The 15,309-nt window shown below is 39.3% G+C and overlaps 1 protein-coding gene across 5 annotated transcripts in view; it reads right to left on the bottom strand.

Moving 5' to 3' along the window:
* kif6 (kinesin family member 6) overlaps positions 1-15,309 on the bottom strand; it is a 94,017-nt gene that overhangs the window by 19,275 nt on the left and 59,433 nt on the right. For 2 of the 5 annotated variants that reach the window (XM_066675343.1, XM_066675358.1), the window contains exons 16-21: positions 6,761-6,811; positions 4,474-4,555; positions 3,195-3,330; positions 1,590-1,636; positions 514-618; positions 33-148 (exon numbers count right to left, since the gene is read on the bottom strand). In XM_066675343.1, the coding sequence (XP_066531440.1) occupies positions 33-148; positions 514-618; positions 1,590-1,636; positions 3,195-3,330; positions 4,474-4,555; positions 6,761-6,811 (537 nt within the window). Of the gene's footprint in view, positions 1-32; positions 149-513; positions 619-1,589; positions 1,637-3,194; positions 3,331-4,453; positions 4,556-6,760; positions 6,812-15,309 lie in introns of those variants that run through there. The other 3 variants (XM_066675350.1, XM_066675367.1, XR_010803706.1) reach the window with 3 other exon arrangements.

Genomic DNA, 15,309 nt, shown 5'->3' with positions numbered 1-15,309 from the left:
GACATTTTGGTTCCTCTGTGTGTAAGCGGTACCTTTTCTGGTGAGCAGGCTTTGCCTGGCCTTGATGAAGGCTAGTATATCTGCATCCGTCTGTTGGTCCCCAGTCAAAGGGATAGATGTAGAGGAGAGCCTGGTAGAGGACAAGGCTCTGCAAAGCATAAACATAAATATCATATGTAATGTAAAAACTGGAGGGGTAAGTTTAAGCTCAGAGGTCTAATCATATTGCAGTGTGTCCAGTTAAACAGTTTACATTCTACTTAATAATTATTCTGTAATTATATTCTAATCCTGTTTATATCAGACAATATATTTATGTGAGTAAATAGTTGCAGTGTTAGTGTACATTAGCAGTATTTTTGCTTTATCAGAGGTAATTAATAGTCATTGTATGTACACTTTTATGTGCCACTGGCTCCAAAACAAGCTCTTACTTCTTTAGAATAACCACAGAAACACTTCATGTCATTTTGTATTGAAATACCAGTTATATGCATCTTCATCTTTGCATACCTCAGTTCTCTGGAGGATGCTGTAGCGACGTCTCTGAGTTTTCTCTCTTTGCTGTCGATAACATCATCACGTGGAGTGGAACCTCTAAAGAAAAGATGACTATGTCTGAATAGAACAACAAAAATTGATCCAACTGCAAAATACAGTGGAAATTTTGACCTGTTCCTTTATTCTTATGCAAATATTCATTTATTTATTTACTTATTCAAATTAGAAGCACTACCCTATCCTTTTTAGAAAAATACCAATAGGCCAAGTGAATTCCCACTCTTTCTTTGTATTTAGGGACTGATATTTAGAGTAATTTAGGTTAAGTGTGCAGATAAAAAGTATACAAATTGGCCTAAAATACTATAAAATTGGACATTTGGACAGAAGACTGTGGATTCTTATAGCCTCTGGAGTGTATCTGCAAAATATTATGACTTCTAGGGGTGCTGCTACCTTTGGTTGTCAACTTGGTGGTATGTTTTGTTGATTTCAAACACCCCATTTCATATCCAAGACATTTTTTGTAACACAGTTCTATAATGAAAGCTTACAAATATTCAACTTTCCTTGTGGAGAAGAGAATGTAATATAACTTTAGGCAACACAACTGAAGACCACTGTTGTACTTTTAAACATACATTTACACTGTTTGTATCTTAAGTGGCAATAATGCACCTGTACTGTACCTTTTTTCCCTTAACAGTATAGTCCAGAAACACCATGATAATGTATCCTCACAGCTTTGAAAAAACACTGATGTTCCTTTTACAAACTCAAGGTAATTACTCAAGCATTATATATAAAAACAGTCTAATGACAAATGGTTTCAGCCAGAGGCAATCTGTTATCAGCATGCTATTTTGGTTTTAAATATTTGTTCTAAAGACATATTTCTAAGGCTACTGATGCATGTGGTCTAGACACAGCTAAGACATTCAGGAAGAAATTAATTTATTAGAAATATGTTTGTATATGGATACACTGCATGATAATGGCATGCAACTGAGAGCAAGCAGCCAAAGCGAAAGAACCACTTAAACACAATATAACCGCTATAAATGTATCTGTGGAGTAGTGGGACTTACCTGGTTGGGTTGTCCTGGCATGCTTCATTAGTATCTGATCTCTGATCCTGTTGTGAAATTAAACGGCATGAGTACATTTCAATAAAATCCCAATAAATCCCCATATTATCATAAATGGTGCTCCAAATCTTCCCAAAGACACTGACTGGACTGCCATCGCTCCAGAGAATGCAGTTCCATTGATCCACAGCTCAATGCTGGGGCCCTTTTTCGTCTCAAGCCAACGCTTGGCTGAACAATATAAGTGTTGAATTTACAAATTATATGGGGTATCTCTTGGACACATGGGTGTATTTTCAGTCAATTTTATGGTTAATTTTAATCTTTCAAAGCAGAAAACGTCACCCAGATTCAAGCCCAATTTCAATGCTGACTCAGTAGCTTAGACACATACAGACACTCTTTTACAGCAGTCTAAAATTAGAGTGTTATGGAGAAGTATTTTTAAAGCCTATCCAGCTGATGCAGATGTTTCCTAAAATACCTTTTGTTCACTTGAAGGCTTAAATATCTTTCAACCTCAATTTAACATTTTAATATGCAAACTCAAACCAGAATATGTAAGATGAGCCATTTCCTTAGGAAATGACTGGAGAAAGATTCACAGACAGAGCAGTGCTGCCCAGCTGCTCCTGAGTCCGGATGGAAGATTCATATTTCCTATTGTCAAGATCAAAACAGGGCATTTCCAGCTCAGTCTGCTGGTCAGATGTTGCTGAAAAACATTAAAAATGTGAAGCACATTGGATTTGAAAGCTGTCTGAGCAACATCAGCCATCTGGATGCTGCACAGCAGACCACTCCACCTTTGTAGAATCTGGGAGACAGAAACAATTTAGCTGAAAACTAAAACTGAATTTAAGTTACCTCTGGTTTGTCATGTACAGCTGCAAACACAAGTTTGGACAATCTTCAGTTAACAAATTCTAAAACAATAAAATTTTTGTGTAAATATTTCTATGTTCAATTTTCATCTCCAATATTACACTTAGAAATAAAATATATGTAGAGGTACAAACAGTGTAAATGTACCTTTAAAGGTATAATAGATGTTTTAAAGTCCAGTTACGTTCCCTAAAGTTACATAACATTCTCCAGAAGGAGAGGTGAATATTTGTAATTTGTAATTTGTAAGAAAGATCTGTGTAAAATAAAAGAACATAATATAAGTCCTAGAGATGTATTTGGACGTATGAATCCAACACAATTGTAAAACTTACAATTACAGTAGAAAAGTAGAGGGTACCACCACAGTGACAGTTTTTCTGACAGCGTATTCTGACAGCCAACCCATTGGCTATATACTGACCTCCCTATTCTTAGTGATGGCTGGCATCATACTGTTTTATGAAAAGAAGCTAAATGATCTCTCCTCGGAAGGCTGAGGAGTCACTGCTTATCAAACTGCTGATCTGTAGCTGATAGGGCAGTTGGAAAAACTCTGGAGCGCTATAAATTGTGCACTTTGGGAGATCTGGAACACTATAAATTCTATAAATTTTTACAGTTCTCTGTAGCTGATGACTTTCATCTTGACAAACCATCATTTGTTTAAAGGCGTCCACAATTGTGCATTTGCACATAAATAAAACACAATGTTTGAACCTGTAACTTTGTGGCCTCCTGGATCCACCAGTCTTCAAAATCCCTCTGCAGCTTAATCTTTGACCTTTGCAGTAGATGCTGTAGATGTTCAATCTCTGTCTTCAAGCCTTTCAAATGTCCAAAAGTGTTCTTATATCTATAATAAATGCAGATGCACACTATATAAATCCCAAATTTATGTTTGACAAAAGACAAACTGAAGTAACGGACAACGTGTAAACAAAGTTATCCAGAGTGGTCTTATGAAATAGTCCATTCTAGAGAAAAGGAGTCAGAAATTTCCACCGTGGTGGCCGCCATGCCATTTTTTGCACTCTTCACTGGTAACAGTCTGGATGGTGGTTTTCACCATAGGCATGTAGAGACCAACATCTGTTTATCCCAAAACAAGCTGAAATGTCTGACCACAGAACACATTTTCATGTCTTTCCATCCATCTGGTCTCAGAGAACTAACCATCATTTTGTGCAAACATAATATATAGCTTCAATTTTGCATAACACTCAGGTTTCAGGTTGCATTTCTTGATGCAGCGGCCAGCTGTGTTAAGTGACAATGATTTTCCAAAGTATTTCTAAGCCTGTGTGGCTATGTCCATCAAAGTAGCATGAAGGTTTCTCCAAAAAATCCACCTGAGGGCTCAATGGTCATGCACTTTCAACAGCGGTTTTACCCCTGGCCTTTACTCACCAAGATGTCCCATGACATGTCATGATATTATGAACTGTATATGGTGACAGACCTAAATTCTTAAAAATCCTGCATTGAAAAATGTTTCTGTTTGAACTGAATGATAATTCTCTCACAAATGTTGGCATAAATTGATAAACCACAACTTATTTTTGCTTTAAGAGCCTGAACATTCGGTGAATGCTAATTTTAAACCTTTTATATTCACCTGCTTATAGTGTAATTCTTCAGAACAGTGTGACAAGGATTTTCTTTACATTTTCACTTGTATTTGGCCTCTTTACTTATTTCGTTTGTTGCCAGGATCTGATTCTAAATTTGCTTTTAAAATAGAAAGAAGTTACTTTGAAAAATCATTGGAGATCTTTCCTTTGGACATTTTTCTGTTATATAAAAGCTCAAGAGAATTGATAAATCCCAGATTCATGTCAGAAAGTTTCTCTGCAGTATAGCATTTCACATCAAACCCCCTCTGAATGACTTTGGTTACGGAACCTCAGTGACTGATTTGTACAGTGATTTTGAAGTGCTAGCGGAGTTCTACTTTAAAGAGTTTTTGTTTCACAAACATTTGAGGAATAAACCACACTTTTTCTTCTGCTCTTCAATTTGATTGCGGAGTCTCTCCTCTACAGGATCAGATTCTGAATTCAGCTCGCTCCCCATTACACCTGAAGTAGCAAAAAATACACACACACATCTTTGTATTTTAACCTGAAATGTCCAGTTGCCATTTATATTATACTTATATTATTTTTCACAATGAATAGCCAATAGAAACAGTCCAAAATTACATTGTAACAATCAAGATTTTCCTTCTACAGGACAGTTACTATTTTGGAGATACCACATTTCATTCTGAAATGACTATAAGATGATCACAGATACATTATATCTGCAGAGATGCTCCACGTCAGCTGAATGATGGGCTTTATTTTGTTCTTCCAACACTACATTCACAGATCATTCTTCACAGGTCGGTGGTACAGCAGGAAAACTTTGCTTCGGTCTCTCAAAGCACTGTGAGCCAAAACTCTGAATCAGCTCAGATCATGCCACTAACAAACTCCACATCTAACAGTGAGTGGTTTAGGCCACACACACTACCACAGAACCAAAATACTGTAGTCTTTCATAAACACTCCGCAAAGTGGCTGTAGCCAGGACACTCATAGCAACACACCCAATCGCCATGAATCCAGAAGCTTCTGTATACAGAACAGCTATATTCAAGGCTGTTGGGTGTGTTTCTTGTCCATGTTCCACTATAATAAAAAGCAGCCTCCTCTGAAATCTGTCTTTGATGCAGTTAAACACCAGGCCACAGGCATCATAGATTATGTTTGTATATCTGAAGTTGTGATTTTCTGACTTGTTTAGTTAAAGCAAAAAAGGCAATGGTGTAAATGCTATGCCACCCACTTTCCACTGTGGCTAATCCACATGTGGACAATGATAATAGGCAAAACAACACATTTTCTAAGGTTCTGTGATAAACTCTGCAAAAAAAAAAAAAGCAAAAACAAGTTAAGGACAACCGCGACCCTGAACTGGAAAAGCGGTTACAGGTTAATGATTGAATGAATGAATGAGTTAAGAACAGTGGTGGCAACTTAAGTCCAGAAATTTAAAATGTCTCAGAATTTTACTTGACCTGATTTTTTTACTTCTGCCACCTGTGCTCAAGTATGTACCTGAACAATCTTTAATTCTTTGGTGCAAAGATATGCTTATAGAAACAGTCAGCCCTTTCAAGTGCCCTGCATTGGTTGCCATTATATTTTTCTCCACTGATGGGTGTATGGGTTCATATGCCAAGACAATCTACTAGAAGTTTAAAAGCTCTTAATCCTTTAGAAAGGAAGAGCCAGTATTTTGTTGGCATGCTTTTAAGAATGAAGAATTCCTTTAAAAGTGTTTGCAGCTTTCTATAGTGAAGGTTTGCACTGTACAATGTAAGTCAGGATTTTTAGCTCTAACACCATTAACATAAATGTTCTTAAATAAAACGAACAAGGTGCATTTACATTCATGACATTTGGCAATTGCTTTTATCCAGAGCATGTTTTAATCATGCTAAAGAGGTAGAGTAATGTAGCATTTAAATAATTCAAAACGATTTTTTGATATATTATAGCATGGGTTTCCTGCCTGAGCAGGGACTCAAATCCTGGTCTACTGTCCATGCAATAGGGCCTTAAAAATCCCAGGATTATTATACCCCAACACCAAAATAATACCTGGGCCTAGTGAAGATTCTCACTGCAGACAATGAAACATTTATTCATTCGTTAAAGGGCACATTTGCATATCTTGCACTATTATAATAATAATTTGTCAAGGACAATGCCTCAATTATCCAATAATACACAAAAGGAAGTAGTATAGGGACGGGAATATATATATATTGAGTGCCCGAATATATATTTCTGATTATACAACAATTCTGTTATAGATCCAATAGATCCATTCTATTTGACATTTCCTGCTGTTTTGTCTTGTAAGCACTGGTGTTGCTGCTAGCTTAAGTGTGTGTGTGTGTGTCTGTGCAGCTGAGAAATACTTTCTAGCACTCCTAGAAAGTCTCTCTGCAGGGTTGAGACTAACTGTGGTATAACAGCCATTAACACATAAAGGTTTCCAAGACAGAGATTAAGCCTAGTCCTGGACTATATCCTCCATGGAAAATCCCAATTCAAAATGCTGTGTAGTCCAAAACTAGGCGTAATCTCTGTCTGGGAAACCACCCCAATATGTGAAACCCTAGTGCACGTGGATGTATTATGAAGAATCTCTGCCCACCTTAGTAAAGATGAGGAAACCCCTTTCTTGATGTCAGTGGAGAGGCATGATGAGATATAGATGTTGGGACTTACCCTGTGCTGCCACCTGCATCCTTCTTGTTTCCAACTGCTTCTTAAGTTCATCTGTGGAAAAAAAAGACAGGGTAGAGAGAGTCAGAAGGGGGTTACGAGTGATTATCATAACATTATTTAACCAGGGTTAGCAAACGGGGCTTTAGGTGACACAGAGGAGATGAAGGACTGGGACCCAGAGAGGATCTGCTATAAAACAGTGACAGTTTACCAGCATAGCTGATGATTGGACTTGGTCGAAGGGGCTGTGTATGTTTCACATGAACATAGACACAACACTGGGCCCCAGACACATATATTACAGCTGTCACACTGCAAAGACCTAACCATTCATAGCAGCCATACAATAACATACCTGTCTGTTGCTTGCCTGTATAAAGCATTTAAAATGGGAGATGCTGTAAAAAAATGGGAATTAGTTTAGAGTGCTGGTGCGGTTGATAGGCCAGATTAAACACTTTGACAATCCTAATAAAACATGCGGTTGGGTTTGGGGAGGGGGAGGGTGGGATGCGACAGACTGCAGAGGGACTGTCCGCTGAGCAGAAGGTATTTAAAGTGGAAAGGTAGCTAAATTCATGCTTAAACATGACTTATAAGAGAGTATTTTATACTTTCAACTTTATTTATAACTACTACATTTATTCTAATCTGTGGTGGATGGTGGATAACTAAACTAAATGTAACTTTATATGAACAAAAACAGGTATGGATTTTGTCAGCAAGAATGAAGAATTATTTTGTTCTTTATTTAAAAAAAACAAGGAATAATTTCTATGTAAAGGCCTTTTGATTTTTAAAATGTTACATAAATGAGGGGTGGTCACTGACTTTTCTCAATGCTGTGTTTACAATACAAGCCAACTGGTAGTTAAAGCTGCCCATTGGCATGTATTATATTTTTGTTTCAAGTCAAGTCACTTTCTGTGGTTTAATAAATACAAAGGTCCATGATAATGAACGTGTGACAGACGTGCCACATGATGATGTTTAATTAACTGTACTTTTTTACCAAACAGCATAAGACAAATGGAGGCAAGACCACTGTAGAGAAAGGCGAATAAATCTGAAATGAGTGACATACAGTATGAGGGGGAAGAGCAGCAAGGTACGGTCATCAAACAGTAGCAAATGGATTTCCTGGCGATTTGAACCAGTCAAGGGATGGAGTGCAGAGGAGAAAATGAGAGATGGAGGAAAGTAAAGAAGAGTGATTGGAGAACGAATCTCAGGCGACCTGTGGAGAAAATGTGTAACCCATCGAGTCGCCTTGCTGTCTGTGGCCCCCCTTCACATTTCCCAGTGGATGTACGGAGATAAAATATTGTGTGACATGTGGGATCCCAATAGCAGGTAGCACTTCTAGTGACCCATTTTTGTCCATGGTAAAGTAATATTCAAGGCAAGGTCCACGGGATCAGGTTCTCCAGAAGCTTGTGACGTGTTCGGAGCATCCAGACGGAAAGATGCCAAATGAAAAATTGGCTTTTCTCTCATCAAACACCGCTGTTCCATAAACACTGGTTATCCTTAGGGAGGAAAAAATATCAGCCAATTTGACGTTCAGTTTTCGCTACTGAACCTGTGACCATATATCATCCATCTGTCTGGTTCTGTGTTACAGCTCCTTCGCATGGCTCAGATGGTGTTGATGAGGAAGCCACATGGCAACTAAGAATGCTAAGTAGACCGTGCTGACAAGCTTAGTAGCCAGAGATGGGATAAGGCTCAGTGAAAACCGTTTACACTAAAGCATGCACAAACATACCAGTATAACAACACACAAACGACTTCTCAAGTTTACAGTAGTAGATACTTTAGAAAAAGTGGTCACTGCTGGTCTGAAGACAGTGATACCCTGGGCCAGGTGTTCATCTAAACAGAGAGCAGGATGAGGAGAGTGCACCCATGGGGCAATGGAGCAGCACTGATTCTGTTGCCTGACCAAAGCCCTGGACGATCAGAATGGGCTGCCTGGCCATAACTTACCTCATAAAGTAACGGGATTAAGAAACACTTAGCAGAACTGCTGAGTGGTTTGAACCTTGTCTGACCTGCCTGTGCTGACAGCATGAAAAAGCACAAGGGGCAGATGAAGCCTGGAGAAGAACCATAGGAACCAGTAGATCGGCTGGAAGGAGACTAATGGAGCTGACAGCACCCACTCTAAAGTCACTGTACATTTCACCCTACGGTGAATGACTGATAGAGAGATGCTCACACAGTGTGTCACGTATCCTGTGAGTGGTGAGATGTACATTAAGGAGGTGACGCTGAGCACTCACAGTGTGTAAGCCAAGTAGAAACAATGAGCCGAAATGTTGTACACATATCTCTTTCCCACTGCAGCGCCAAATGGTTCTGAGCAAAGTATGTGACCATTCCCGTAGCATTTCCACATGCACATTGTCCGGCACGGAACGCATGTAAACCAAGCTCACTGAGCATGGTTAGCTAACCGTGGTGAGAGCTGATGAATTACTCTAGTGGGTTTGAGTAAATGACGTAGGGAGACATTGATTGGTTCCACAGTCATGATACTCCATCAACGTCATAGACAGTTTCTTACACATGTCCTGATCACACAAACAGATGAAAACAGCAACCGTAACCAGGATCATAAGTCTGGAACAGAACGGAAGAGTACAGTGAACGTATCGTAACTGTTTGGCTCTGCAGTGGACCTTTCACTTTTATATAAGGATATTTTACAATGAACGATCACTCTATCTACACTCGCTGTCCTTTTTATTAGCTCCCCTGACCTTACAGGAACACTCTGTAGTGCTACAATTACACACTGTAGTCTATCTCTTTCTCTGTTCACCTTTTTAGCCCCTTTCACTCGATTCTTCAATGGTTAGGACGCCTGCAGGACCACCACAGAAAAGATATGATTTTCTGGAGGGCCATTCTCAGTGCAGTAGTGACACTTACAAGGTGGTAGTGGTATATTTTTATTGATATCATTCATATATTAATTGTCTGTAACCGCTTATCCAATTCAGGGTTGTGGTAGATCGGGAGCCTACCCAGAATCACCTGGACGCAAGGTGGGAACACTCCCTGGAGGGGGCGCCAGTCCTTCACAGGGCGACACACACTCACACGTTGACTCACACCTATGGACACTTTTGAGTCGCCAATCCACCTACCAATGTGTGTTTTTGGAGCGTGGGAGGGAACAGGAGCATTGATAGGATGTTTTTTTTTCCCCTCACTATATGGAATGTGTCCTTGAGTTTAAGAAATGCGCTATATAAATTAAATGTATTATTATTATTATTATTACAATTTGGAAATCGAAAGAATGCTGTAGCCCCCAAAACAATGGACTGGCGACCCCAGAGTCAAGACCTCAACATAATTAAATGTTTGGGATTACTAAATATGCCAAGAATCTGTCCTGGCAGATCAGCTGCACTCAGAGTAAGAGGATATTTACACATTTCTGGAAACCTGGAAATCTGTAAAGGCAAGCTAGTCTTTTATCAAACAGCAATGAGGACGAAGATGGAGAAACCACACATTATATTTTGAAGTAAATAATCCCACACAGCCCAGTGAAGAGTGGAGACACTTCTAATCAGACTGATGTCTGTCATTCACATTATTCAAGCACAAGTGTTTGTAAGATGTTGAACTGTACAGAAACTCCACAGGAATTTATAATCCAAGAGGACAGGAATGGAGTGTGCCACTTGTGCCACAAAGGTCTCCTGCAGGTCCAGTTATTTTCTTTTTCCAGTAAACACTAGGCTTTCAGCATCATGTTACTCAGATTAATTCCAAACCAATGCTTGTGTCACAAGATGTTTCCATATCTGTAAATGTCTGGTTTCCAGCAAAGAGCCTTGACAGTTATTCTGAGATTCCTGTGGGCTGGAGTATATACGCAATCTGGAACATAAAATCATACTTGGAACAAAAATGTCCTTGAGTTCACCAGCATATATGTATTTCAAGTAAATGTAAGTCCACAACCTGTTTTTGTATCTGAATTATCTGGCAGAAGCTTTCCCCCATGCTGAAAGTGTACATTTCCTTTTCTATAGCTAGCTTCTTCCTACAGGGCTCCTCTGCCCCCTTCCACCAGCACAGAAATGAACTCTTCAGATTTTTATATACAATAAAATCAAATAAAACATTTAACTCATATCAGATTAACTAGGACACTGTTGACACTGCGCATGTGAAATGCTGTTCTCGATTTTAACCTTGCTGACACAACATTTACTTTGTCAATCAGGGGTGATGCATTTTATGTGCTCCCCCTCACCTCCCTGGCTCCAGCTCCGACTCGCAGGAATGTGCCCAAGGAGAGCTTATCAATGCACGTGAACTTGCATGCAGCAAATTAACAGTGGCTGACAATTGTGAATGGACAAAGTGGATGCAGCCTAAAATGCACTTTATTCTCATCAAAAAATGATTCAATAAAAATTCAGTTGACCTCTTTTTGAAACATTGCAGCTGCCAGAGCCTGTTTTATGCGTTTCACTTGGTTCTCTTTCTTTGTTTTTGCAAATCTTTACTCAGTGCTCTTAGTGGGACAAACCTAAAGCCTCTGCACTTCACTTAAGAAGCCGCCTAAATCAGTACTGCTCATTTTATCCCATGATTTCTGACCAAGACAGTCTACAAAAGCCTTACACAGTGGTTTTATCTCACAGTTTGTGGGTTGGCAAATGCTCCAGATACATACATTAATGTGCAAATGCACTGAAAATGTGATTATTTTCATAATATCTCCCCTTTAAGGGAAACTGGAAATTGCATTTATGGCTACTGTGAAAAAGGTTTAGAAAAACATGATGACAGTTTACAGTTCACCAATTCTGCTATTAATTAATTACAACTTGCTGTTTTCCAATGGGTTTAATTCTCCATAAGACTTTGTAGTTTTTTCTGAGTGAAGCATTCCTTTAGGTAGATTTTAGGACACCAGAAAAAATAAGTCTTGGTAAATTATGATCTCTAAACGTCTGAATAACATCCTCCACCCCAGTGCTCTTAAATGGCGCATATTGTGTCCAATCCAGGTCAGCCACAAATCTGGATGATCAGATATGTATAATTCATTCATTCATTCATTATCTGTAAGCGCTTATCCAATTCAGGGTCGCGGTGGGTCCAGAGCCTACCTGGAATCATTGGGCGCAAGGCGGGAATACACCCTGGAGGGGGCGCCAGTCCTTCACAGGGCAACACAGACACACACACACATTCACTCACACCTACGGACACTTTTGAGTCGCCAATCCACCTACCAACGTGTGTCCAACTCCTCAAAGACAGTCACCCGGAGCGGGAATCGAACCCACAACCTCCAGGTCCCTGGAGCTGTGTGACTGCGACACTACCTGCTGTGCCCAGATATGTATAAGTATTATCAAAAAGGCTCCATTTAGCATCTACATTGAGTATTTACAGCTAATAATTTGGTTACTTCCAGAATGCACTCTGGATTTTTGCAGATTATTTCAGTCACTGCAGGTTTCCCATGTGGTCTTTCTCTTACAGAATTGGGGCTATTTTCATCTTTGTGAATGTTATAAACAGTACAGTAAAATCTTGTATGAATGGCCTCTTCCAGGAATCTTCTAATCCAATGGATCCCCCCAGCCCAAAAAAAAATCTATCTTAGCCAGAACATGCAATATGTCTCTTTAAGGCTGAGTTAAAAAAGGGATTCTGGCAGGTCTTATCCACTGATCTTATCCACAGATCCTATTTTCTATCCGCTATATTTGGTTTTCTGAATCTTATGTAGAAGTAAGACTGTGGTGATGGTAAACATAAGATTTTCTGGGCACGTGGTTCATCACTAATAATCAGACACGTGAGCAGGGAGGCGCCGCCTTTACCACAAATATGCCTTATTTCTTCAGATATTTTGTACCGCAGTCACCATAATTCATAAAAGCATAACATAAACAGACATAGCGTCTGAACCATTGGAACAGTGACCAAAACAGTCACTTGTTCTTGTGTCTGCAAGTGCGACCCAGAACACGAAAAAGAAGAGCCAATACTGTCAGAGGGCTTCTTTTAAATAACTAGTGTCATGGGGGCATGACAGAATAATAATACACCCAACATTACTTTCTTACATTTGGCTGACAACATGTATGCCATAAACAAATTCCAATACAAAACCACAATACAACTCCATAAGCGCATATGGATGTCACTTCAAAGTTTGGGTTTTGAGCCACAAACAATAATCACGCAAGGCTACAATGACCAAAAAAAGAACAGATGGACTCTACAAAGTCCTACTGAGGTGTTTACAACCCTCTTCCATCCCCTAATAATAAAAAAAAAATATATATATATATATATATATATATATAAAATTGTGTAGCTGAGCAATAGTACCAAACCAATGAAACTACTGAGGTCAGAGATGGACAAACACACGCAGCTCTAATGACCCAAACATGCCGATGGTATTTATGCTCATCCGGATCCTTGTGTGTGACCGATCAACTGTTCCAGGAGCGTGGGCCACAGCTATTGACCAAAGCACTGGGCTGATGGGAAGGGGAGATGTGCGAAGAGGATAGCAGATGCTGTACGTGGGACAGGACTCCATAAATCCCTACACATCTGGTAAGTCTATCGGGGACCCCGATCGCTTTTCGATGGTTCTTCTCTTCTCATCCAGCTGAGCACATACTTCACAGGGCCCTCAGATGTGTTTGTCCTCGAGTTTTCAGGGAAAGGCAGCGAGAGAGAGACAGAGGCCATAGTCATGCTGTCCAACAGGATGGGGTTCTCAACTAAACTTCAGGCCAAGAACAACAGCCCACTGGCAGCTACGGCTCCACAAGGCCTCCCCTCACTGTTGCCACTGGAACTAGATGTTTGCTCATCAGCAGAAGATTCATAAGCTACTGCTGTACTCAATGTAGTCACTATCCATGGACATGTAAAATAAGGTCAGTAGTTTTAATATCTACATGTATTTGTGACTGTCATACTGTTCAAAGTTTTTTTATTTTGAACTTAAATTTAAAGGAACTAAGAACTGTAATGAAGAACATTCATTGTTAAAGTGCAACTTTCTGTCGATGATTTCCAGCACCGCTCAGTGTTTTTCAGCATCACTCATTATTCTACTATGACAGAAATTAAAATTAAATTAAACCCTGTATGAGACCAAGAAAATTAGTTGCAGATGACATGGGGCTTAAAATTATTAAAGGCAAAATCAATGTACGTTTAAGGACTTATACCAGGGTATTTATTTTTGCTTTTACATACAATAAACATTTTTTAATATATACACATTGCTAAAGTTTCAAAATATATCACATTACTTGTTTTGTGATGTCAGGTTACATTTACATATATCTGCCTGCTCCCAATCATTTAAAGTGTTCATTCAGTCCCATTGCCACAGGTTAAAAAAAAAAAAAACAGAACGTAGCCTTGCAGTCTGTCTTTGATGCCACAGGATGCCACTATCACAACATCTAAATTCATGACATTTCTTCCCTTACAGGTTTTGCACAATAATCTGTGACTGGTATTAGTGAAAATGTTTAGGAACCACAGCCACTCAGCCACAAAGTAGCAAACCATGTAAATTTATAGAGATGGGTCACTGTGTATTGTGCGTAAAATTCACCAACCCTCTGCTGACTAAGTTCCTGCACAGTTTCAAATCTCCTTTGGCATTTATATCAGCACAAAAACTGCCAGGAGCTACATGGCCAAGCAGCTGCATTCAAGCCTTACATCACCAAACACATTGCCAGGCATTGGATGCAGTTGTGTAATGCACACAGCCACTGGACTCTGTAGCAATGGAAACGGGTTCTGGAAAGTGACGAATCACACTTCTCTATCTGGGCTCTGTTTGATGAATGAGTCTGAGTTTGGCAAATGCCAGAAGAATGTTTCCTGCCTAACTGCAGTGAACCAGCGGTAAAGTTTGGTGTAGGAGGGATAATGCTATAGGGCTGTTTTTCAGGTGGTTGTACTACACCCATGCTTCCATCTTTGTGGAGACAATTTGGGGATTTTATTTTTTCTGTTCCAGCAAGATTGTGCCTCAGTGCACAAAGCAAGTCCCATAAAGGCATGGTTAGGAGAGTTTGGTGTGGGAGCATTTGACTGGTTCATACAGAGCCCTGACCTCAACCCCAATGAACACCTTTGGGATGAACAAATACTCTTCTGGATGAATGGGCAAATGTTCCCACAGACACACTCCAAAATCTTGTAAAAAGCCTTGTAGAAAGCCTTTTACACTATTAATGCTTAAGGATTTAGAGATAATATAAAATCTCCTGTAGATGTAATGAGAAGTTGTCTGTGTAGTTTATATCTATCTGCATATTGAAATTTTTGTCATGTTGTGCATATTTATAGACATTTTTATTCTAAGGAATAAAGACAGGCTGCAAAATAATCATGTAAATGTGAATTATGAAAGTTTTTTAGGATGTTTTAAATCACTCAAGCGTTTTAAGTGGACCTAACGGGAAAAATATAAAACATAGGAAAATGTAGAAAGAAATTACTGGCACAATAAAAGT

This window comes from Hoplias malabaricus, chromosome 1 (genome assembly GCF_029633855.1).
Source record: "Hoplias malabaricus isolate fHopMal1 chromosome 1, fHopMal1.hap1, whole genome shotgun sequence".
NCBI classification, from domain to species: Eukaryota; Metazoa; Chordata; class Actinopteri; order Characiformes; family Erythrinidae; genus Hoplias; species Hoplias malabaricus.
This window is presented reverse-complemented; position numbering and strand designations above follow the sequence as displayed.